The 23,577-nt window shown below is 38.9% G+C and overlaps 1 protein-coding gene across 4 annotated transcripts in view; it reads left to right on the plus strand.

The window, feature by feature from the left end:
- The window catches only part of LOC126284282 (protein PAT1 homolog 1), a 113,585-nt gene that overhangs the window by 53,898 nt on the left and 36,110 nt on the right, over nt 1-23,577 (plus strand). For all 4 annotated transcript variants that reach the window (XM_049983106.1, XM_049983109.1, XM_049983107.1 and 1 more), the window contains exons 8-11: nt 5,462-5,758; nt 8,487-8,681; nt 18,163-18,294; nt 22,265-22,423. In XM_049983106.1, the coding sequence (XP_049839063.1) occupies nt 5,462-5,758; nt 8,487-8,681; nt 18,163-18,294; nt 22,265-22,423 (783 nt within the window). The remainder of the gene's footprint in view (nt 1-5,461; nt 5,759-8,486; nt 8,682-18,162; nt 18,295-22,264; nt 22,424-23,577) is intronic.

Genomic DNA, 23,577 nt, shown 5'->3' on the forward strand with positions numbered 1-23,577 from the left:
GTTACCAACAACAATGAATGAACTGAGATATCACATAACAGCAGCTGTGGAAGCTGTAATTTAAGACATGTTTGCAGCAGTGTGGGAACAATTTGAATACCACATTGACATATGCTGTGCACCTCAAGGGGTGGCATGTGGAACGGCTATGAAAATACATGAAAAAAGACTTTTTGAGTTTCCCATTCATCAAAAAACAAATTTCATTATATATGTCTATTAGTTTCAGAAATCTAGGCATTCCAAATCAGATGATTCTTTCCAATACTCCCTGTGCTTTATAAGTGAAAATTTGTAGTATATTTTTGCGGATGTTACTGCTGTTTTCCAATTAGAGAAAATGGATTAAAAAATTTGATTCAATAAATGTAGGGTGCATTTTTCATCATCATTGTAACCTGTGTAAAAACGTTACTGGGCTTTGATAATTAACTATTGTGAATTGTTTTTAGAGCTTATTATAGTAGACTCAATCTCCATTGAGCTCTAAGTGTGATAGGTGCCCTGCTGTGTCTCACTGTTCATTAACATAGCAAAATACTGAAACATATCACTCTCCTTATGAAAAATACAGATAGTTCAGCTTTGTAAAGGTAAATGGTATTTTTGATAAGATGTTCTATTTCTGCAGCTGTACCACATTTTTAAGAAACATGTTATAGATTACCTTGCTATTACTCATTTGCTTTCTACTTACATTATATATCACTTGAAGGGACTATATCCCTTTCAATCTAGAATTAGTTGCTTGTCTTTACATCCCGAAAACTACATCTGAAAATGACTTAGTACCATATTTGTACTTGACAGACATGAAAGATCTATTTTAGAGCAAGCTTGCAAATTATATACTAACCCAGAGGAATATTACTTACTCCAAGTGTTGCTGAGTTACATAATATGGCAGTATACATTTTATTTGTCGTAATAAAAACTTGTGTGAGATAACAGATGTAATAGATATTAACATTATTTACAAACAACTTTTTATTATTAACTGCACATTTGTAGGTGCCTGTGTAAATAACAGCGAACACTTGCTTAAGGACACTAGTATTTACTTACGTCAGTGAAAATAATTTTTTTAAAAATATGTAATGTAACTGCATAGATAAAAAAAACCTACTCACCAAGTTGCAGCAGAGAAGACACACATAAAAAGGAGTGGAAATTTGTTGGCTTTCGGAGCCAGTGGCTCCTTGTGTCAGAATTGTTGAAGGGGAAGGAAAAGGCATGAAGGAAGAGGACTAGTGAGGTTTAGGACATGGGGAGTGTTTGGAAAAGTTGCTCAGAACCCCAGGTCAGGTGAGACTTACCAGACAGGATGAGAAGGAAAAACTGATTGTTGGGGACCGTACTGGCTGGGGTTTGAGAACCTAGGAGGTTAATGATGGAAGACAGGATAAGATTCAAGACAGAGATTGCTGGTTAAACATTGTTATGTGTTAAGAGTGGGAAGCTAAGTGCATTGTAAGTGATAGAGGCGTGTGTATTTGTGTGTGTGTGGGGGGGGGGGGGGGGGGGAGAGGTCAGAAAATGAAAGATACATAAAACTAAAAGGGAGTGGAGAAAGGAATGGTTATTGAAAACAGAAATTAAGGCCAGGTTGGTGGCGGGAATCGAGCACATTTTGGAACACAGTTCCCACCTGCAGAGCTCTGAGAAACTGGTCACTTGGAGGGAGCTTTCCTTGAATCAGTAAGGCTTCAGCCCCTGTTTTGGTCTAGATACATTGATGACATCTTTGTCATATGGACTCATAGTCTTGGAATCTCTAAATACATTATAGCAATTAAATTTCACTTGGTCCTATGCCTAATCCCATGCCGTTTTCTTTGATATTGACCTCATCCTCATCAAGGGTCAGCTACGCGCTTCCATTCATATTAAACCCACTAACAAACCCCAGTACATACATATTGACAGTTGCCATCATTTCCGTGTCAAAAATTCCTTCCCATACATCTGAGCCAAACATGTTTGTTCAGATGCTGATGTGTTACAGCAGTACACCACCATTCTCATCTCAGCCTTCACTGGCTGTAATTACTCCACTAGTTTAGTTCAAAGGCAGATCTTCCAGTCCATTTAATCAAATCCTAGTACTGCTGATCCATGCAAAAGAGAACTTAGAAGCACTCCTCTTGTCACTCAATATTATACAGGCCTTGAATTTATTAATCAGCTACTTCGACAAAGCTATGACTTCCTAAAATCGTGCCCTGAAATGAGGTAGAATTTGTCCCACATTTTGCCCACCACAGCTAGAATAGCTTTTTGACAGCCTCCAAATCTCCGCAATATCCTTGTCAGACCCTCTGCTCCTATGCACCTGTTCTCCTACTCGATGGTTCATACTATTGCCACCTCAGTGACTGTCCCCACTGTAAGATTTGCCCTATGCACCCTCCTACCACCACCTATACCAGCCATGTAACTGGCAAAACATATACTATCAAAGGGAGAGCCACCTCTCAAATCACACATCACGTACCAGCTGTTCTGTAAACACTGTTTGGCCTTTTACATTGGCAGGACTACCACCAAGTTATTAGTTATGAGTGGGAATAGACAAAGGTGTGTATTGGCAACACACAATATCCTTTTGCAGAGCATGCTCTGCAACTTTCCAACCACGACCTCGGTGCCTGTTTTACCACACATGCCATAGAGTCTTTCCCCAGACAACAGTTTCTTGGAATTCCACCAGTGGGTACTGGTGTTACAACATATCCTTGGTTCTAATAGCCACTCATGTGGCCTTGATTTACATTAATTTCTTCAGTCTCAGTGTTTCTTCTCAGTAACCATTCCTTTCTTCACTCCCTTTTAGTTTTCTGTATCTTTTATTTTCTGATCTATACCCCTTCCCCACCCAACTCTACCAGTTACAATGTGCTTAGCTTTCCACTCGTATTAATATGTGCACAATGTTTAGTCAGTAGTCTCTGTCTTGCTTATTCTTAGGGTTTCAAACCTTGGCTAGTGCGGTCCCCAACAATCAGTCTTTCCTTCTCAATTTGTCAGGTATGTGTGTCCTCTCCTGGGGTTCTGGGAGAGTTTTCCAAACTCTCCCCTGTCCTAAACCTCACAAGTCTGTTTCCTTCACCCTTCTTACTTCCCCTTCAATCCTTCTGCCAGAAGAAGGAGCCACTGACTCTGAAACCTTGCAAATTTCAACTCTGCATTATGTGTTTTCTCCTGCCACCACTTCCTGAATAGATTTTTTTAAATCTATCCAATTACATTTATCTAGTAACCACAATATGGGATTGTGCGTCTACCTTGATGCAAGCACTTTTGTTATTTATTTATTTATTTATTCCCCCAAACTAGGTTCAGCGACAAATATCGCCATCCTCTGGGGGATATTTTACTCTAAAACACATAGAAATAGCATACTTATAAAACAGTGTAAAACATTATTGTATTTTGTTCCACATATTACTTCTGTGAATAATTTCATAATACCTTATTTACTGTATGTACAGCATGATTTCACAATTGATGCCGTTGTTTCCAGCTTATTTTCTGTGCTTTTTATTGCCGTTCTTCTTGGCATACATCATGTTAACTAAAATTCTGTGAATGAACAAACACAAAACCATTAACTTATGTATGGCAGCGTTACTCAGTTGGTGTTGTGGTGTGTTATAGATACAGTTTTGGTGTGTACTTAATTGTAATATAATCAGGAATTACATTGTTGGATGAACAGATTTTGTTGTACTTGAGGTTCATGTTTGTTTGATGTAGTTTCACCGTCATTTTCTCAAGTTTGTTGAAGAGCGTTTGTGGGAATGCCTGGCGTGGCATAGAAACAAGTGGGCCTACAATCCCATATTGTTGTTTTTGTATTCAAACACCGACCAATGGAATAGTTGTAGGATAAAATTATTATATTATCTAGTTTTATTTACATAGACTATGACTGGTGTCAAGAGTCTATAAACTCATTGTATTGTATAAATGATAGAGTTTGTGCACTGTAACTAAAGAATTGCCAATATGTGTGAATTGTATCCAGTTTTGATAGTGCTTCTCTTGATAACGTGTCTAATATCTGTTTTTCATACAGCTTTATGTTAAAAAGCTGCGCGAGCCACCTGGCACTAGAAAACTGGGTTAATTTAGCAGGAAACAATGTTCGGACCTCTCACTACCGGTCCACTGACTGGTGCTGCATTCTGTTGTCAGTGTGTAGAATTATTTCAAAAGAAACATTAGTGAAAGTAACAACTTCTCTCGCACATGGCTGAACCAATATGACCAAACTGATGTGATTTCAAGAGTGTACTTACTAGGTTTCACAGTTTGCAGTAGTTCTGCTACAAAGATGTCACTTTTGTTGAGTGGTCAAGATATTTCGGAAGCTCAAAAGGAAAAAATTGGTCAATTACTCACTTCACACTTTTTTCATGCAAGGATATTTATGTATTCTGTCATTATTATTTTAAAAAGTTGTACTCTGCCAGAGAACTGACATAAATCAAAAACAAATCATGAAACTTTGTTCTTTTTTAGTATGTATTACTCTTGCAGTTACATATGTGCCACCGAGCGAGGTGGCGCAGTGGTTAGCACACTGGACTCACATTCGGGAGGACGGCGGTTCAATCCCACTTCTGGCCATCCTGATTTAGGTTTTCCATGATTTCCCTAAATCGCTCCAGGCAAATGCTGGGATGGTTCCTTTGAAAGGGCACGGCCGACTTCCTTCCCCATCCTTCCCTAAACCTCAGACCAATTACCTCACAGTTTAGTCCCTCCCCCAAAACAACCCAACCCAACATATGTGCCAGTAACACTTTAAATAACAGCATTGATGGCTTGTTTCCTAATAGCTAGTCTACAAATGTTAAACATCTGACCAAAATTGTTTCACCTTTCCAGTTTTTGTTGTATCTTTTACAATTAATTTCAGCTTATTCAGCTATTCCTTAAAGTGATACACTGTCTCTGTTGCATGCTCACATTAATAGAGCTCGTCCACTGTGTAATGGTCTTCTTCTAGCCTTCCCTCACTGGTCGTCTCATAATGGTCCTATTTGTGCTAACCTACCTTCAGAATATTTTGCAGAAAATGATGTCACTATTTAAAATAATTTATGGGTTTACCCCTCATACTCAAGTTTGGATGGGGAATTTTTTGTTGTCATATGAGGAGGACACTTATTAGCCTAAGTTTTGTTTAATCTAACCAGCCACCCTCTCCTACCTCTTCCCCACTCCCCACTCCCCACCCCATCCGACCTTCCTCAATCGATTCCTTTTTCCTCCATTAAGAAGGAACATTTGGTTCCAAAAGATAAGTGTGCTATCGTCTATTTTTTTACATGTTTCTGTCATTAGTTTGAGATTATGGCTCCTGAACGTAAGTACTTATCTGCACATCTGATGTAAGTATATAGATCATTTAGGCTCCTTGTGTACTAGTTGTGTGAATGGTAATGTCTTGCAGATGGGGGACCATATGTGGCAGCAGCAACAGAATCAACACTTACAGCAACAGAATCACCCACTCCACCCAATGCATCACCACCCACTCCATATCCAACAGCAACAGTTACAGCAGCAGAGGTTGCGGGCAGTGGGGAAGGCTGTCAACCACAGACAGCATTACAATCATCAGCAGCAGAACGGTGTGGTGGATGAATATGCTGGTCTCATGAGCCACCGTGAACGGCAGTGGTTGCTTGGCATTCAAATGCTGCAGCTTAACACTAACACGCCACACATAGATGATTATTATTATACTGTGAGTAATTCATAATGAGACGGCACAAAAATTAGAGCATGTTCATTAGTTACAATCTATTATGGAGAGCAGCTTGCATGTTTTCCTTCCCTTCTTGAAAACAATTTCTTTTCTATATATTGAAACAAAAATAATCAATTATTGACAAAATTATTTAATTATATTAAAAACAAAGATTCCAAGACTTACCAAGCAGGAAAGTGCCGGCAGACAGGCACATGAACAAAACCCACAAACACACACACAGAATTACGAGCTTTCGCAACTGGCAGTTGCTTCATCAGGAAAGAGGGAAGGAGAGGGAAAAATGAAAGGATGTGGGTTTTAAGGGAGAGGGTAAGGAGTCATTCCAATCCCGGGAGCGGAAAGACTTCCCTTAGGGGAAAAAAAGGATAGGTGTATACGCGCGCACACACACACACACACACACACACACACACACACACACACACACACACATATCCATCCGCATATCCATCTGCTTGTGTCTGTGTATGTGCGGATGGATGTGTGTGTGTGTGTGTGTGTGTGTGTGTGTGTGTGTGTGTGTGTGTGTGTGTGTGTGCGCGCGCGCGCGAGTGTACACCTATCCTTTTTTTCCCCTAAGGGAAGTCTTTCCGCTCCCGGGATTGGAATGACTCCTTACCCTCTCCCTTAAAACCCACATCCTTTCGTCTTTCCCTCTCCTTCCTGAAGAAGCAACCATCGGTTGCGAAAGCTAGTAATTCTGTGTGTGTGTTTGTGTGTTTTGTTCTTGTGCCTGTCTGCCGGCGTTTTCCCGCTTGGTAAGTCTTGGAATCTTTGTTTTTAATATATTTTTCCCATGTGGAAGTTTCTTTATTTTCACTTTAACCTCATGTTACCCTTTCCACCTTCTAATACCATTTCAACCTCACAACATCCCTACAACGACCCCATTAAATTTTATTTACATTCCCTCCACAAACATGCCTTCACCCTAGCCAGATTTCCCTAAGGTAAGTCTTTCCGCTCCAGGGATTGGAATGACTCCTTACCCTCTCCCTTAAAACCCACATCCTTTCGTCTTTCCCTCTCCTTCCCTCTTTCCTGAAGAAGCAACCGTTGGTTGCGAAAGCTAGAAATTTGGTGTGTGTGTTTGTGTGTTATTTTATTGTGCCTGTCTACCGGTGCTTTCCCGCTTGGTAAGTCTTGGAATCTTTTTTTTTTAAATATATTTTTCCCACGTGGAAGTTTCTTTCTATTTTATTTACATCATTAAATTATTTAATTAGGTTGATAAAAAATTGAATCACCAAGCCGCAGCAGAAGACACACATAAAAGATGGTTATAACTGGCAAGCTTTCGGAGCCAGTCTCCTCTGACCCACGGTTCTGGTTGACTTTCCTGAAATCGACCCCTTTCCCTAGATTTCACCAGTCCTTTTCCTTCACCTCTCTTCTTTTCCCGTCAACTCCCCTTCAACCCCCCTTCAACCCTGCTGCCTGAAGAAGGAGCCACTGTCTGGGAAAGCTTGCCAATTACAACCGTATTTTATGTGTGTGTTTTGCTGCTGCTTGGTGAGTACATTTTTTATCTATCCAATTAAACAATTCTCTATATTGAGAAATATATTTAATTACTGTCAAAATAAATAAGGAGGAAATTATTTTCAAAAACACAATTATCATAATGCTAACTGTAAATCTCGCATGCAGAAAGAGAATCGGATAGGTCCCACTTTCTTCTGATGTACTGCTTTACTTGTGACACATCTGAAAGTTCTCCTTTATGCTTAAGATTGTTTTGATGTAGCAAGATGGATTTTCTTTCGTATTTATTGGCACCTACAGCTAATGTTTAAAAAAGGAGAGGCCAAAAATCACTGAAATAGCAACAAGTATTTGTTTAAAAAATAAGTGATGTGTTTAGAGCAATATCTTCATTTATTGTTCTATAGAATCGTAGGTTTAAAATAACAGAAACATACATTTTTTATAATACACACAATATTAGTACCAGTGCTTGGTGGTGATGTGCGTAAGTTTTTCATTTTTTGCTTTACTGAAGTAAGGATCAGAATTTTCATATGTGAGTGTTGTTCATGACTATTAAGAGAAACAAATAGTGAGCAATATGCTGCATGTGTCCAGAATACTGAAGAGGCTCAAAATAAAAGTTAGTTTTATAATAGACGGTTGGTTTGAAAACTAATGTCTTATTTTTATTAATGTGGAAGGCAAAAAGCATCTTGAGCACTTTTGGGGGGAACGGTACTGATATATAAGGCTGGTTCAAAAATGATTTTGCTTAGAACTAAAAAATTTTGTAATAAATTTAAAAGCTTATTTGGTTATGTTATGTTGATCTCACAATTGCCTGTCCGTTTGAGACACAAATGAAAAAAGTCATGTCATTTACAGAGAAACTCATGCCAGAATAACTGAAAACTTTCTCGCCTTGAAACAGGTGGTGATGAAACTAATGAACTAACTAATTACAGCATTGTTAGAAAGCAGTGTTTTAAAAGCCATTAATGGGTTTTTTGTGGTGGTGCTGTATTCCAAACCATTTTAATACATACAAAATTCAAAAGCATTCTGTATTTTTGTCAATGATGCTATACCCTTATCTACGTTTATTGTGTAAATTTTTCAGTATTTAAATTTTAGGTGTAGTGATACATTTGTTCAGAAAACCTTATTCACTATAGAGAGAAGACAAAATTGCAAGTAAAAGAATAAATGTGCAATATTTAATTGCTTCCAGGTATTTATGTCCCGCCAACTGAAAAATGAGCAGAAAGATGGCAGTGTCCTTATTGCTGCTCAACAACACCACCAGCAGCTGCAGCGGCAAAGGGAGCGCAGGGATAGTCAGCGGTCGGAAGGAGGCCAGTCCTCACTCCAACAGCCCCGGGTCTACACTCCTGCTCAGTTTGAGAACTCACTTGGCAAACTTCAGGTTGGGGCACTCTGCAAGTGTAATACAAAGTTTCAGTTGTGTTGTGTTTCCATCTAAAAGTGGAACATGCCCAGGCCTCCTTCCACATTCCTGATCCCACAACATTCCTGTTCTTCCCACCTGCCTCACATCACCCTCAAACTCTGTATCTTATTTTTCTACACCACCATAGCTCACCAACTGAAACCTGCTCCTATCTTTTCTCCCTTTCTTCAGCTATTTTTCTGCATTTCTCATAGTAATCGGTATTCTACATTTGATTACCTGCATCCAGCCCTGCCACCTCCCACAACCACATATTTCATACTGACATATTCTTTCATAATCCTCTTCTACCCTGTTTGTCCCTCTCCCCAAACCACACTTTTATACTTTGTGTGGCAAAATGACCCATAACGGGAGAAGGAAACAGATTAAAGCTTCAAGGATTGAGAGGGTATGTGATGTTACTTCAGTGAGTACAGAATCAAGTCATATTCACAAATAACTTGGCAGTTTAAGTGCACTTAAGGGTATGACATTGCACCCACTCTGGCCTGGGTACATGCACTGATACTGTTGGGAGGGGAGTCATAAAGCCATTGTATCCTCTCCTATGGCAAGCTGACCTAAAATTGTGCCGACAGTGTTTCTTTATCACTGCCAACCATGATGTGATACTGGATTGCCCCCCCCCCCCCCCCCCCCCCCCTCCCGTGACTCCAGAAGTACCACCAATTTGCCTCTCTGAAACATTGGGAGGAGGGGACAATGGTCATCCAGGGTAGTGCAGAATAACGATTCACTGCTGAACAAAATTCAGTGCCATTTATTAACACTCCATGCTTTCTGGTCATGGCAGCACTCCAAATCTAGTCATTTTTGTTGTGTTAATGGCAGCCCATGAACCATGGACCTTGCACTTGGTGGGGAGGCTTGCGTGCCTCAGCGATACAGATAGCCGTACCGTAGGTGCAACCACAACGGAGGGGTATCTGTTGAGAGGCCAGACAAACGTGTGCATCCTGAAGAGAGGCAGCAGCCTTTTCAGTAGTTGCAGGGGCAACAGTCTGGATGATTGACTGATCTGGCCTTGTAACACTAACCAAAACGGACTTGCTGTGCTGGTACTGTGAACAGCTGAAAGCAATGGGAAACTACTGCCGTAATTTTTCCCAAGGGCATGCAGCTTTACTGTATGAATAAATAATGATGGCATCCTCCTGAGTAAAACATTCCGTAGGTGAAATAGTCCCCCATTCGGATCTCCTGCGGGGACTACTCAAGAGGATGTCATTCTCAGGAGGAAGAAAACTGGCGTTCCACGAATCGGAGCGTGGAATATCAGATCTCTTAATCGGGCAGGTAGGTTAGAAAATTTAAAAAGGGAAATGGATAGGTTAAAGTTAGATATAGTGGGAATTAGTGAAGTTCGGTGGCAGGAGGGACAAGGCTTCTGGTCAGGTGAATACAGGGTTACAAACACAAAATCAAATAGGGGTCCTGCAGGAGTAGGTTTCATAATGAATAGGAAAATAGGAATGCGGGTAAGCTACTACAAACAGCATAGTGAATGCATTATTGTGGCCAAGATAGATACGAAGCCCATGCCTACCACAGTAGTAGAAGTTTATATGCCTACTAGCTCTGCAGATGAAGAAATTGAAGAAATCTATGATGAAATAAAAGAAATTATTCAGATAGTGAAGGGTGACGAAAATTTAATAGTCATGGGTGACTGGAATTCGTCAGTAGGAATAGGGAGAGAAGGAAACATAGTAGGTGAATATGGATTGGGGGTAAGAAATGAAAGAGGAAGCCGCGTGGTAGAATTTCGCACAAAGCACAACCTAATCATAGCTAACACTTGGGTTCAAGAATCATAAAAGAAGGTTGTATATATGGAACAACCCTGGAGATACTAGAAGGTTTCAGATAGATCATATAATGGTAAGACAGAGATTTAGGAACTAGGTTTTAAATTGTAAGACATTTCCAGTGGCATATGTGGACTCTGACCACCATCTATTGGTTATGAACTGTAGATTAAAACTGAAGAAACTGCAAAAAGGTGGGCATTTAAGAAGATGGGACCTGGATAAACTGACTAAACCAGAGGTTGTAGAGAGTTTCAGGCGTGAGCATAAGGGAACAATTGGCAAGAATGGGGCAAAGAAATACAGTAGAAGAAGAATGGGTAGCTTTGAGGGATGAAGTGGAGAAGGCAGCAGAGTATCAAGTAGGTAAAAAGATGAGGGCTAGTAGAAATCCTTGGGTAACAGAAGAAATATTGAATTTAATTGATGAAAGGAGGAAATATAAAAATGCAGTAAATGAAGCAGGCAAAAAGGAATACAAACGTCTCAAAAATGAGATCGACGGGAAGTGCAAAATGGATAAGCAGGGATGGCAAGAGGACAAATGTAAGGATGTAGAAGCTTATCTCACTAGGGGTAAGATAGGTACTGCCTACAGGAAAATTAAAGAGACCTTTGGAGAGAAGAGAACCACGTGTATGAATATCAAGAGCTCAGATGGAAACCCAGTTCTAAGCAAAGAAGGGAAGGCAGAAAGGTGGAAGGAGTATATAGAAGGTTTATACAAGGGCGATGTACTTGAGGACAATATTATGGAAATGGAAGAGGACGCAGATGAAGATGAAATGGGAGATATGATACTGCGTGAAGAGTTTCCCAGAGCACTGAAAGACCTGAGTGGCAACAAAGCTCCGGGAGTAGACAACATTCCATTAGAACTACTGACAGCCTTGGGAGAGCCAGTCCTGACAAAACTCTACCATCTGGTGAGCAAGATGTATGAAACAGGTGAAATACCCTCAGACTTCAAGAAGAATACAATAATTCTAATCCCAAAGAAAGCAGGTGTTGACAGATGTGAAAATTACCGAACTATCAGTTTAATAAGTCATGGCTCAGTTTAATAAGTCATGGCTGCAAAATACTAACAAGAATTCTTTACAGACGAATGGAAAAACTGGCAGAAGCCTACTTCGGGGAAGATCAGTTTGGATTCTGTAAAAATATCGGAGCACGTGAGACAACACTGACCTTACGACTTGTCTTAGAAGCCAGATTAAGTAAAGGCAAACCTACGTTCCTAGCATTTGTAGACTTAGAGAAAGCTTTTAGCAATGTTGACTGGAATACTCTCTTTCAAATTCTGAAGGTGGCAGCAGCAAAATACAGGGAGCGAAAGGCTATTTGCAATTTGTACAGAAACCAAATGGCAGTTATAAGAGTCTAGGGACATGAAAGGGATGCAGTGGTTGGGAAGGGAGTGAGACAGGGTTGTAGCCTCTCCCTGATGTTATTTAAACTGTATATTGAGGATGCAGTGAAGGAAACAAATGAAAAATTCGGAGTAGGTATTAAAATCCATGAAGAAGAAATAAAAACTTTGAGGTTCGCCGATGATATTGTAATTCTGTCAGAGACAGCAAAGGACTTGGAAGAGCATTTGAACGGAATGGATAGTGTCTTGAAAGGAGGGTATAAGATGAACATCAACAAAAGCAAAACAAGGATAATGGAATGTAGTCGAATTAAGTCGGGTAATGCTGAGGGAATTAGATTAGGAAATGAGACACTTAAAGTAGTAAAGGAGTTCTGCTATTTGGGGAGCAAAATAACTGATGATGGTCGAAGTAGAGAGGATATAAAATGTAGACTGGCATTAGCAAGGAAAGCATTTCTGAAGAAGAGGAAGTCGTTTCTGAAAGTATTTGTACGGAGTGTAGCCATGTATGGAAGTGAAACATGGACGATAAATAGTTTGGACAAGAAGAGAATAGAATCTTTCGAAATGTGGTGCTACAGAAGAATGCTGAAGATTAGATGGGTAGATCACATAACTAATGAGGAAGTATTGAATAGGGTTGGGGAGAAGAGAAGTTTGTGGCACAACTTGACTAGAAGAAGGGACCATTTGGTAGGACATGTTCTGAGGCATCAAGGGATCACAAATTTAGCATTGGAGGGTAAAAATTGTAGAGGGAGACCAAGAGATGAATACACTAAGCAGATTCAGAAGGATGTAGGGGAGATGAAGAAGCTCGCACAGGATAGAGTAGCATGGAGAGCTGCATCAAACCAGTCTCAGGACTGAAGACCACAACAACGACAATGGCAGCCTGTGTGTGGGGTGATAATTTCCTAGTTTGGCTGTTGCTAGTCTTTAGCCAGTGGTAAGGGGTGACACACAGTGTTGCAGGGTGTCCACTACAGTAGTCTCTTGACTATCTGATCCGGCCTTTTTACTATCCAGCCTACTTAATTAATATCATAATAATAATCATCTTTGATAAGAAAGGATTAATTTATTGTATGTACTGTATTTTTGCAAAGCATTAGCAAGTGGGTGCCAGCTACATTGCTGCGTGGCCTTTCAAAATGTTTTGTGTGTGTTGTGTGCTCCTAGCACATTTTGGAGTCATAGGTATTAGGTACATATTGTATTATTAATACTGAATTAATTACCGGAACCACTCTTCAACAAATGATACTATTGAAGCCCTCTTCTAGCACTCAAAAAACAACAATGAACACACATGGAGAGCAGTTCTGTTGGTAACCCTGTGTTCTTTGTTTCTTCAGACATCCAAAGAAAGTGCATTGTTAAATAATTTGTTTGTGTTTTAATTAGTGTGCCTGAAAGGGGTAATAAATGAAAGAACTTTGTAGTGACTATGGACCAGACACTGTGGGCTGTAACACAACTGGATTCTGGGGTAGCAACCAAAACTATTGCTTTGGAGTTAAGGTTAGGAAAAAGTACTGTTCGGAGACAGCAAGAAAAAAATAGAGCAGAAATTGAAAAGCGGTGTGCTTCCCAAACTAGTGGAATAAAAGTAAGAAAGATGATTTTCAGAGGTAATCATAAAGAAGTTGAGAAGCTTTATTTTTGTGGCATGAACATTTAAGAGGGAAAGGGTTGCTGCTTACTGGGCCAATATTGCAGAAAAAAAAGCATTGCATTTTCAGTGACAAATAGAAGATTCAGAATTTACTGTCAGTAATGGCTGGTGGGATGGATGGGAGGGGGGATCAGTATTTGCCAGGTTACCATTAGTGGAGATGCTTTATCCTCTGAGAAAGAGGATGTGCCATTGTTGAAGACTATCTGTTGAAATGAATTGATGAAAAGGGAATTCTGGGGAACAGTTGTACAGTTGCAAACAGAGTGGAGAGTTATTGCAGCACAGAAGGGAGCCAAAAAAAGGGAAATATTCATCTGTGTCAAATACTTTTTAAAAACCTCGAACGACTATGTTTCATCCTTTTTGTTAGGCCTGTTGTTTCAGATGTGTGTGATCATGCTAAATAATTTATAATGATGATCATTTTATGTTTCCTTTGTTAATTTTTATTGTGTGCGGTATGTACTTAATAAACATTTATAACTAGCATGTTTTATATAAGAAGTAAGAAAATGGTAATAAAATTGGGTTTCGCTGTCAATAAGGGTTGTTCTGAATGGTATGGCTGGAATCGAAAGAGAATTTATAGAACTGAGACCTTTTTATTTATTTATCCGGCTTGTGGTGCCTGGATGTGGCCAACTGGAACCTTGGCGAGTATGCCTGTCCTGTCATCACCATGCAGTCCAACATCGGGCCAGTGGCACATCTGAATGCCCACAAATTTGTATATTGCACAATTTGACCAGCCAGCCAAATGAGATCCAGAGTGAGGTCCCATTCAAACTCTTGTCAGATACTGATAACACATTCTCACATGAGTACCGTATTTACTCGAATCCAAGCCGCACTTTTTTCCGGTTTTTGTAACCCAAAAAACCGCCTGTGGCTTAGAATCGAGTGCAAAGTAAGTTCTGAAAAATGTTGGTAGGTGCCGCCACAACTAACTTCTGCTGTTGAATATATGTAGCGCTACACAGGCATGCTTTGCAGGCACAAAGATAAATACTGGCGCCGAAACCTCTGAGTCAGTAAATAAATTTTAAAAAAAGGTGGAAGACGAGCTTTTTTCTCCGCCCCGAGTTTCGTCCGCTGCATTTTCATACATTATCCAATGAAGTAAATACAAATTCCGTATTGTTCATCTTCAAATGTAGCAGCATTTCAGTGTACTTATAAAATCTGACTTTCAAGACTGGGATGTTTGTCAATATGGGCTACTCTACGTTGTGAATTTTTTTCCTACCTATGAGAAGAGATGGTTCCTAATAGGAACTTTTATGAATTGTGTATCACATGCAGTATTCTCTTCACCATAAGATACCAGATAGAATTAATGGGGGATATTGAACGTATACAGAGAAAGGCAGCACGAATGGTCACAGGTTTGTTTAATTCTTCGGAGTGTGTCAGAGAGATACTGAAGGAACCGAAATGGCAGACTCTTGAAGACAGGCATAAACTATCGCGAGAAATTCTGTTAATAAAGTTTCAAGAACTGACTTTAAATGATTACTCTAGGAATATACTAAACTTCCTGCGTATTGCTCACATGGGGATCTTGATGATAAGATAAGAATAATTACTACATGCACAGAGGCATTCAAGCAATCATTCTTTCCACGCTCCTTATGTGAATTGAACAGGAAGAAACCCTAATAACTGGTACAATGGGACATACCATGTGCCATGCACTTCACATGCTTTTCAGAATATGAATGTAGAGGTAGATGTAACACTTCTGAACATGAGTGTCATAATTGCACCCTGATGGACATTCTACCTGCCACAGAGAATTGCAACTGTAAACATTTATGTACCCGGTGATGGTGTGTATGTGTACAAAGTTACAGTGACATCTGACCATGTCTTCTGCGTACTTCACTTTTTTTGTCAGTCAGTGTGTTTCCTGATGAAGTAATCAATCTTCATAAATATGTATCACTCAGGAGTAAAGGAGACCACACACTGATTAACAGAGGCATTGAATCATTGGCCGGCAGACACAAAAGAGAAAGATAACTTGGTAACTTTTGGAGTAAATCCTTTACCAAGCTAGAGTAAAAAGAAAATTCACATTCACATGCTTTTGTCTGTACATAGTACCGACTGGACACACAATACCAGAAATGCAGTTCAACACATGGACTAGGCTGGGGTAGGGATTTGTGCAGGGCAGTGAGGGAGAGACATAGGAGGTAGGAAGAGGGTGGGTGGTGGCTACCTAGTGGCTAGGAGGGAGGCAACTGGTTTGATGGCTAGGCATGTAGGAGGGAGGAGAGGCAGGTGCATGAACTAGGCATACAATGCACAGGCTAAGTGTGTGATGGCCAGGGGCAAGAGCTGGTTGGTTGTGGCACACAATGAAGGTCATGTGGAGATGTTAATTCGGAGGGGGTGATGCTGCAGAGCAGAGGGAAACTGTTGGGTAGAGGATGTGGAGGCAGTGAGTTAATGGCAATTGAGGTCAGGAGGGTTATGGAAAAGGGATGTGTGTTACATGGATAACTGCCATCTGTATAATTCAGGAAAGCTGGTGATCTAGGGAAGGATCCAGTGTTAAGTGGAGCAACTGGAATTGAGATTGTGCTCGGATCCATGTTGTGCCACTGTGTATTCAACTTTATTCTTGGCCACATTTTGGCAGTGGCCATTCATTGGGTTGGACTGCTGGTTGGTTTTCATACCAGTATAAAAACTATGCAGTGATTGCATTAGACTTAGTATATGAAACGGGTGCTTTCACAAGTGGCTCTGTTGATGATTGGTAGGGTAAGTACTGGGTGGATGGATGGGTATTCCACAGGGTTATGAACCATGTGGCAAGGGCTTGGGAGTGTGATTAGCATATGGGTGTATGAGCATATTGTGTAAGTTGAATGGGAGATGTAATACCACTTCAGGAGGGGGTGGAAGGATCTTGGGTAGGATGCCCCTCATTTCAGGGCACGATGATATACCATCGAAGCAGTTTTTTCAGTTCAGGGTGATACTGAGTGACATGTGGGCACTCCTTTGTGGCTGATTCTTGGGGGTGGTGAAATGACTGTGGGTGTGTGAGGATATATCACAGAGATCTCTTTTCAGACTAGGTTTGGTATGTAGTGTCTATCTGTGAAGGCCCTTGTGAGACCTGCATATTATCTTCAACTCAATGTCCATTCTTTATTCCTTAACATGTCTCTACCTCCTTCTCCTCTACAACTAATATTTTTATACAGCACCAATGTGGCTCTCTTCCTTCCCATACCATTTTACCTTTCTTACTGTCTGTTTAGTTATCTACAAATCATTGTCCATTCTTTATTCCTTAATATATGTGTACTATCTCCTCCTCTATAATACTTGTAATGATTTCTGCATCAAAAGGAAAATTCATGTGCAAAAGCTATGAAATTTTGAGGTGGAATGGCATATTTTAAGTTCAGGAAACTGTATTTTTAGCTTTGTGAAGTGTAGCATGCTTCCAATTATTCAGGTGCAGATGATCCAGCTTGCTAATTATCTTCCTAAGTATCTGTGTGTCACTCACTGACTTTTTAAGAAAGTAAAAAACTAAGCCTCAAGTATTTTGTTTGAATTACAATGAATAACTACTGGTTCGGAAGACATAAATGGTGGAAACATCAGCTAGCAGTTAAGCAATTATGCCTATGAATCAGGATAAGATCAGGTAAGTGATAGTCACAGAGAACAAGGTGTGTCCAGTAGAGGAAGAGAGCGCGTCTGTTATCACACTTACTGAGGCACTGAAATGTTTGGATATGTTGTTAAATTATGAAGGAAGAAATTTCATTGCCTGTACTGATATTTTGAGTCTGAAAAATGAGTCACCATTGGGAGAAAGTGAACTACAAACAGTAACAGAAGAAATTGGTTGACTGTTTCCCAAAAGTAAACTGAAAGCAAATCATATGAAATACAGTGTGTTTTAAGTCCTATTTTGTAAATAAATTTTCACAGTCAGGCAATCAATGTATAAGTATTGTAAATAGCAGTTTCTGGTAATTTTGGATTATCCCTTTGTGTTTGTTATCTGTGCAATCTTGAGTCTGTATTAACCAATTTACATACAATTTTTATTAGCATTTTCACACAGCCATACAGCTGTTTTTGACAAAATTTGAAGTTCTCATAACAGTATACTAAATCATCAGATTACATTCCATTCGAAAAGAACTGTGACTGATGCCTGAACAACAGGGAACTAACATGCATCGAGATTAGAAAATAGTGCATTGATAATGGCTAGGCACTAGACTGATTTTTGCCCTCTGTAAATTATAAGTATAGTAAATGGTATTTTACAGTGGTTATTTCATTATATATGGACATTATACTGTGATAAATATTCAAACATAATTGAACTGAATATGCTAGGCCTGAAATCAATTGACCTGTATATCTAAAACTAAATTAGACTAGTGAGTTTGTAGTAATTAAGATTTCACTGGTTTTAAAAACAGTTGGTTGATGTGGTTGTTAAAGTAGACACTGGATCTTACTTTGTTACAAAAGCCAGTTGCTGATGTTTAGTAAATAAAGGTAACATGGTGTTTGTTGCAGGTTGGAAGTGTCACTGCACCAAGGAAGATAATTGATATGGACATCATGAACACGGATACCAGTGATGCAGTATTGCCACCACAGCAGAAGGACTTGAGGAAAACTAAGCAGCTTCTTTTGGAAATAGAAAGGGTAAGTTTCTGTAGTCTGTAGAAAATGAACTAATGTAGTCTATGAAATTTCGATGAAGATGAGTTACAAAAACATTGTGGATTTCTTGACAAATGTAATAATTGGAAAAGATCACTGGTTCATGCCAATTGGGCATCTAATTAAGTACAATAGATTTCTAAAGTGCATTTTTGTAGGAAAAGCAGAATAGAACCATTGGCAGGCACAGAATGTCAAAGTGTGATCATTGCAATGAATTGCATTACTTTTATGAAGTGTACAGGTGACAGTGAGATAGAGTAGAATGACTGTGTTAGGACGGTATAACGTAATTTCAAACCTTATCAAAACGTTTCCTCAATTACTCCTTCCACAAGATAATCAGGGAAAAAAAGTTCACCACCTACTCTAGTTTTTGCTGTTAATATAGATAAACTTCAGTATCAAGTATGATATTTTAATGTATTACTTTTTTACGACTATAATCTGTTCATCATAAGAATAAACCTGTTGTAAACATTACGCCATGTATTCTTCCACATTCGCTTGAATCTCATTGGATTTCGTGTCACGAGGAGCTGAAGCTAAGCTGTATTGACTACAGTCAAGTACAATCATACGAATGTGTTTTATGCAGTGTTACATGCATATAGACTGAGCAATTATGCGGGATAACAGCTTTACTGGCGCGTTAAACCTGCACAGCACTGGCCAGCCAAACGAGCGAAGAAACAATATAGCTTCAAATGTCATTTAAGTTTTAAAGTGAATGAAACAATATTTGGCAAGACTACCACAAACTTCTTGGGTGACCAGATGGAAAGCATAAAATGCTCTCATTCTCACCTAGCATAGCATTATAATTACAGATGAATGATGAAAATTCCTAACTTAAACACAGGGTAATTTTTCTGAGTGAGATTGTGTGATACAAAAGCATACTGCAGGGATTTCTCCGTACTGTTGAATACTGAAAGTAACAAGTCGATCAACAACAAAATCCATGAAGACTCCTTGGCACTGCCATTCTATATTCCACCACCGTTCACCAGTGACGTGTGAAAACGGTGTGTGCATTATTTCTGGTATGTCTGGCAGCTTAACGGTCTTGTTATTTCTTGGGCCGAATCCCTTAACTTCACTCCAGATCAGTTCTGTTGGGTTCATATTGTAATGGAACAGAGAGAAATGTGAACATGCAGCATTTGTATGGTGTGTTTGATACTGTAAAAAAGATTGTTTTTCCTGTTCCCATGACATTGATCACTCTGGTTCGTGTAAGAGTATAGAGTATTTTGTTTCATTTTTGCCCTAAAAATTAAATTGTTATGTTTTCTTAATTTAAGCAACCTTTATTAACAATCTTTCATAAAATATTGATAATTAAGAATTAATATTTGAAGTGAAACCAGGAATTTTGCATGCAGTATGTAATTAAAAACAAGAAGACATGCATTATTCCTAAAAAATCATGATGAATTTTCAATTACGACATGTAGCTATTTCAAATTGAATGGGGAAAAAAAAACCTAAAACAATATTTGAACCAGCGATCCATGAAATGCACTAAGTTATGAATCTACTATGCAGCCAATTCCACCATATATCCAATGTATATTTATATATCAACTGTATTAAATACGGTCCCTTGGAAAACTTCAAAGCCGGTCTTTCTTTTTTTTTCTTCTGTAAATTTAACCATGTTCCAAATGCGTATTTCACTACAGAACAGGAAGCAACCTCAGTCATTTTCCTACTACATATTAATAGCATGATAATCAGAGCACTACAGTACAGAGACTGTGACTGTACACGATTTTTAAAATAAAAACAACATAGCTAAAGCATGATTAAGGAAGACATCAATGGCTGTTAATATGTTAGAATATCTTACAGTTTCCTTTAATGTAACTTAGTAACAACGTATCTAATATGTAAGGAGGAAGTACTCCAAGAGCATAACACCACCAGTGTGTGTGTGGGGGGCAGAGGGGAGGGGGGGGACATGCGCTATGGCTTTTGACCAATCATTGCATTTGTGTTTGTTTACATCTGGTTCATTCTTACAACGAACAGAGTATATAATTGTATGCGCTATGCTTTGTAAAGATATACCCACCTATACCGGTGGGTGTACTTGCAAAATTATATTATTGTGTGACGAGATATGATGTCATGAACATTGGAATGCATGAAAAACTAGCTTTTCTTATAACAATATTATGAAAAAGATAGATTGCTGTACACCCTATACTGGAGATTTTGAGTCACAGACAAATACAACAAAAGGATTGCTAAGCAGTCGAGCTTCAGCAGTCAGAGATGGTGGCCATTTGTGTGTGTGTGTGTGTGTGTGTGTGTGTGTGTGAGAGAGAGAGAGAGAGAGAGAGAGAGAGAGAGAGAGAGAGAGAGATGTAGGTAGGTAGGTAGGTAGGTAGGTAGAGTTATGCTTGTGTGAATGTGTGTGTGTGTTTGCCTTTTGACCGAAAGCTCAAATGTGTAGCAGTCTTTTTGTTGTGCCTGTCTGCAACTCTGTGTTTCCTGTGTATGGTTACCTCTGGATTCGATTCCCGGCCAGGTTGAGGATTTTCTCTGCCCAGGGACTATCCAGTCCCTGTTTGTGTTGTCCTCATCAGTCCATCATCATTCATGAAAGTGACTAGATTGGACTGTGTTTAGTGTGGTATAGTTTGGGAATGTGTCAGGGCACTGATGACCACACAGTTGAGTGCCCCACAAACCAGTCATCATCATCATCCTGTGTATGGTGAGTAGCAATGTATCCTTTCCATAATACTATCACCAGTTTTCAGAAAAGCGAGTTGTTCAAAGATAAAAGATCACTTGCTGAGTAGATTTTTTACCTATCCAATTATAAGTTATTACTATAGAAATTATTAGCACTATGAACACTTTTGGCATTAATAGTCATTATGCATCTCAAGACCATATCTTTTAAAGTGTCTTTTCTTCATAAATATCAATTACTTATGCCGTTGCTTACTTTGTCAAAGTGTGTAACTACTGGAGATCTTATCAGCTGAGTCTTTTTCATAAAGTCAAAAATTCAGTCACTTTGTTTTTAAAATCACCAACATCAATCTGAATAGTCAAGGAATAAAAGGTGCAAAATAATATCCTTTTTCAGAAAATTCAACACCGTAAATATATTCATCCCTTAACATGTTCACACTGGTCTGTTTTATCACATTTTACAATATTCGCCATGACGAGAATTTAAGTTCATTTTTCTTAGAGAAGTAATTGATGCAGTGACTCCGAACAAATTGGCGGTATCTTCTACTGGACGCTGGCTGTCATCTAACAGTTTCACTCTGACCAGCGTCCTTGTAGTCTTCTCACAGCGAAGTATATGCAGCCACGTTGCTCTGATCCCTGTGCATAAACATGAAACATAAACAATACACACTTTTGTAGTTACCTTATAAAATGATAATGGCTAGAAATCCTTTAACGATATTTTAAAGAAATTTACATATCCTTAGGTCGCTCAGGTGGCAAACGCAGCAACATGAGAAAATTCCATCTCCTTAAAAGGTTCCACTCTGTTGAATGAAGAGAATTCTGAGTTACAAATATGGTACTGTGAATAACTAACTTGCAAGAGTGTGGTTTCAAACTCTCTCCCCTCCCCAGAACTCATACACAAAGGAAATGGGATAAGGGCACAATTTAGAAGAAACGGTAATATCAGAATGTAAAGAGATAATTATGGAATTTGGCTTTACCCCAATGAAATTTATAGAATAATTTCTTTTTCAGTACTAGCCATTGACCGTAGAGCGGAAAGTCTGCTTATAGTTTGGGCTTGATATTGTAGGTAAATAAAATTGTTTGCCAAGTTTAAAGGAGGAAGCAAAGCATGATGCAATTATATTAAATAGTGCTCTATTGTTTTTGATAATCATTCAATTTAAAAAGTGTTAAACACTCGTGTGTTATGTGTGTGTGTGTGTCTTTTTTTCCCTAGCTGTACATGTTAATACTTCAAGTGGAAGATCTGAAGAGTGACATACCAGAAATACGGGAAGCAGTGACAGAAAATAGAGAAGACCTCCTGCGCAAAATAGTCTCTGCAGTCCTGCTGGGTGATCGTCTGGCAAGCATTCTCTGCGTCCGGAAGGGCAGGGTTCGTTGAGTGATACTGTTTTCTCCAAATTATTATTTCATACAGAAAGTTATGTATGTTGTTGTTTATTCAGTTCTCAATCTAATCATATTGGCATGAGTCCATCTGCACTCAATGACTCGAGAATACTTCATTAAATAAAAGCCCCTCTAATCTTGGATTGAAATGCATGTAAATCAATCATGCTCAGTGCTAACTGTCCCAGTAGAATATTCTGTACTTGAAAATGGCAGCCTTATCACAGCTCATGAGTCACCATGTCTCAAGTTCCACTGTACTACTTACCTTCAATATGCTGAGCTGATGGAACTATCTCATTACATGTCAGTACATAAATAGTAACTGAAGTAAGTTAACTTAAGAATATGGCAAAAGGATCATTCGATGCATGCACAGACGCACTGAATGAAGTAATATGTTGATTGTAAATGTATGATTGAAACTTCTGTATAAAATCTGTAATTATAAATTTATGAAATGATGCCTGGTTATTTTACAATAGAGAAGAGGTATAATAATAACAATAATATAGAGAATGAATGTGGTACTGTTTTTGCCTGCTGATTTCACTGGCCTGTCGGTTTTTATGCAGTTGTGCAAATAATAAAACTGCAATGATGAAAATGCACCATAATAATTTGGAAAAAATATTTCTCGAAAACTATTCATAGTGTACTACATCCTGTTGCATTGTTTATACGAGGATGTTTAAATTGTGTGCCAAACAACTAAATGTAATAATTGGCCTCTGGAGACAATATGTGTACATTCGCATAATGTTGGTACAGAGAACAAATGAAACCATTCCCCAGTCGATTTCATTTGAGCCCTTGTATGTTGTAGTAGCACTGTTTGATAAATTTATGAAGATTTGCAAATTTGGCTAATTTTGTGTGCATGTAGTATCCAAAGTACAAACATAACAGATTGGTTATTTTAGTTCTCAAAAAAAAAAAAAATTGTCTGGTTTCTGAATCTAATGATTCCGTCCCCCAAAGACATAGCTGTCCAACTTTCAATCATCAGTCTTCAGACCGGTTTGGTACAGCTTGCCATGAATTCCTCTCTTGCGCTGATCTCTTCAGGTCATAGTAGCACTTGCATCCTACATCCTCTGTTATTAGTTGAATATATTCCAATCTCTATATTTCCCT

Source organism: Schistocerca gregaria, chromosome 8 (genome assembly GCF_023897955.1).
Source record: "Schistocerca gregaria isolate iqSchGreg1 chromosome 8, iqSchGreg1.2, whole genome shotgun sequence".
NCBI lineage: Eukaryota > Metazoa > Arthropoda > Insecta > Orthoptera > Acrididae > Schistocerca > Schistocerca gregaria.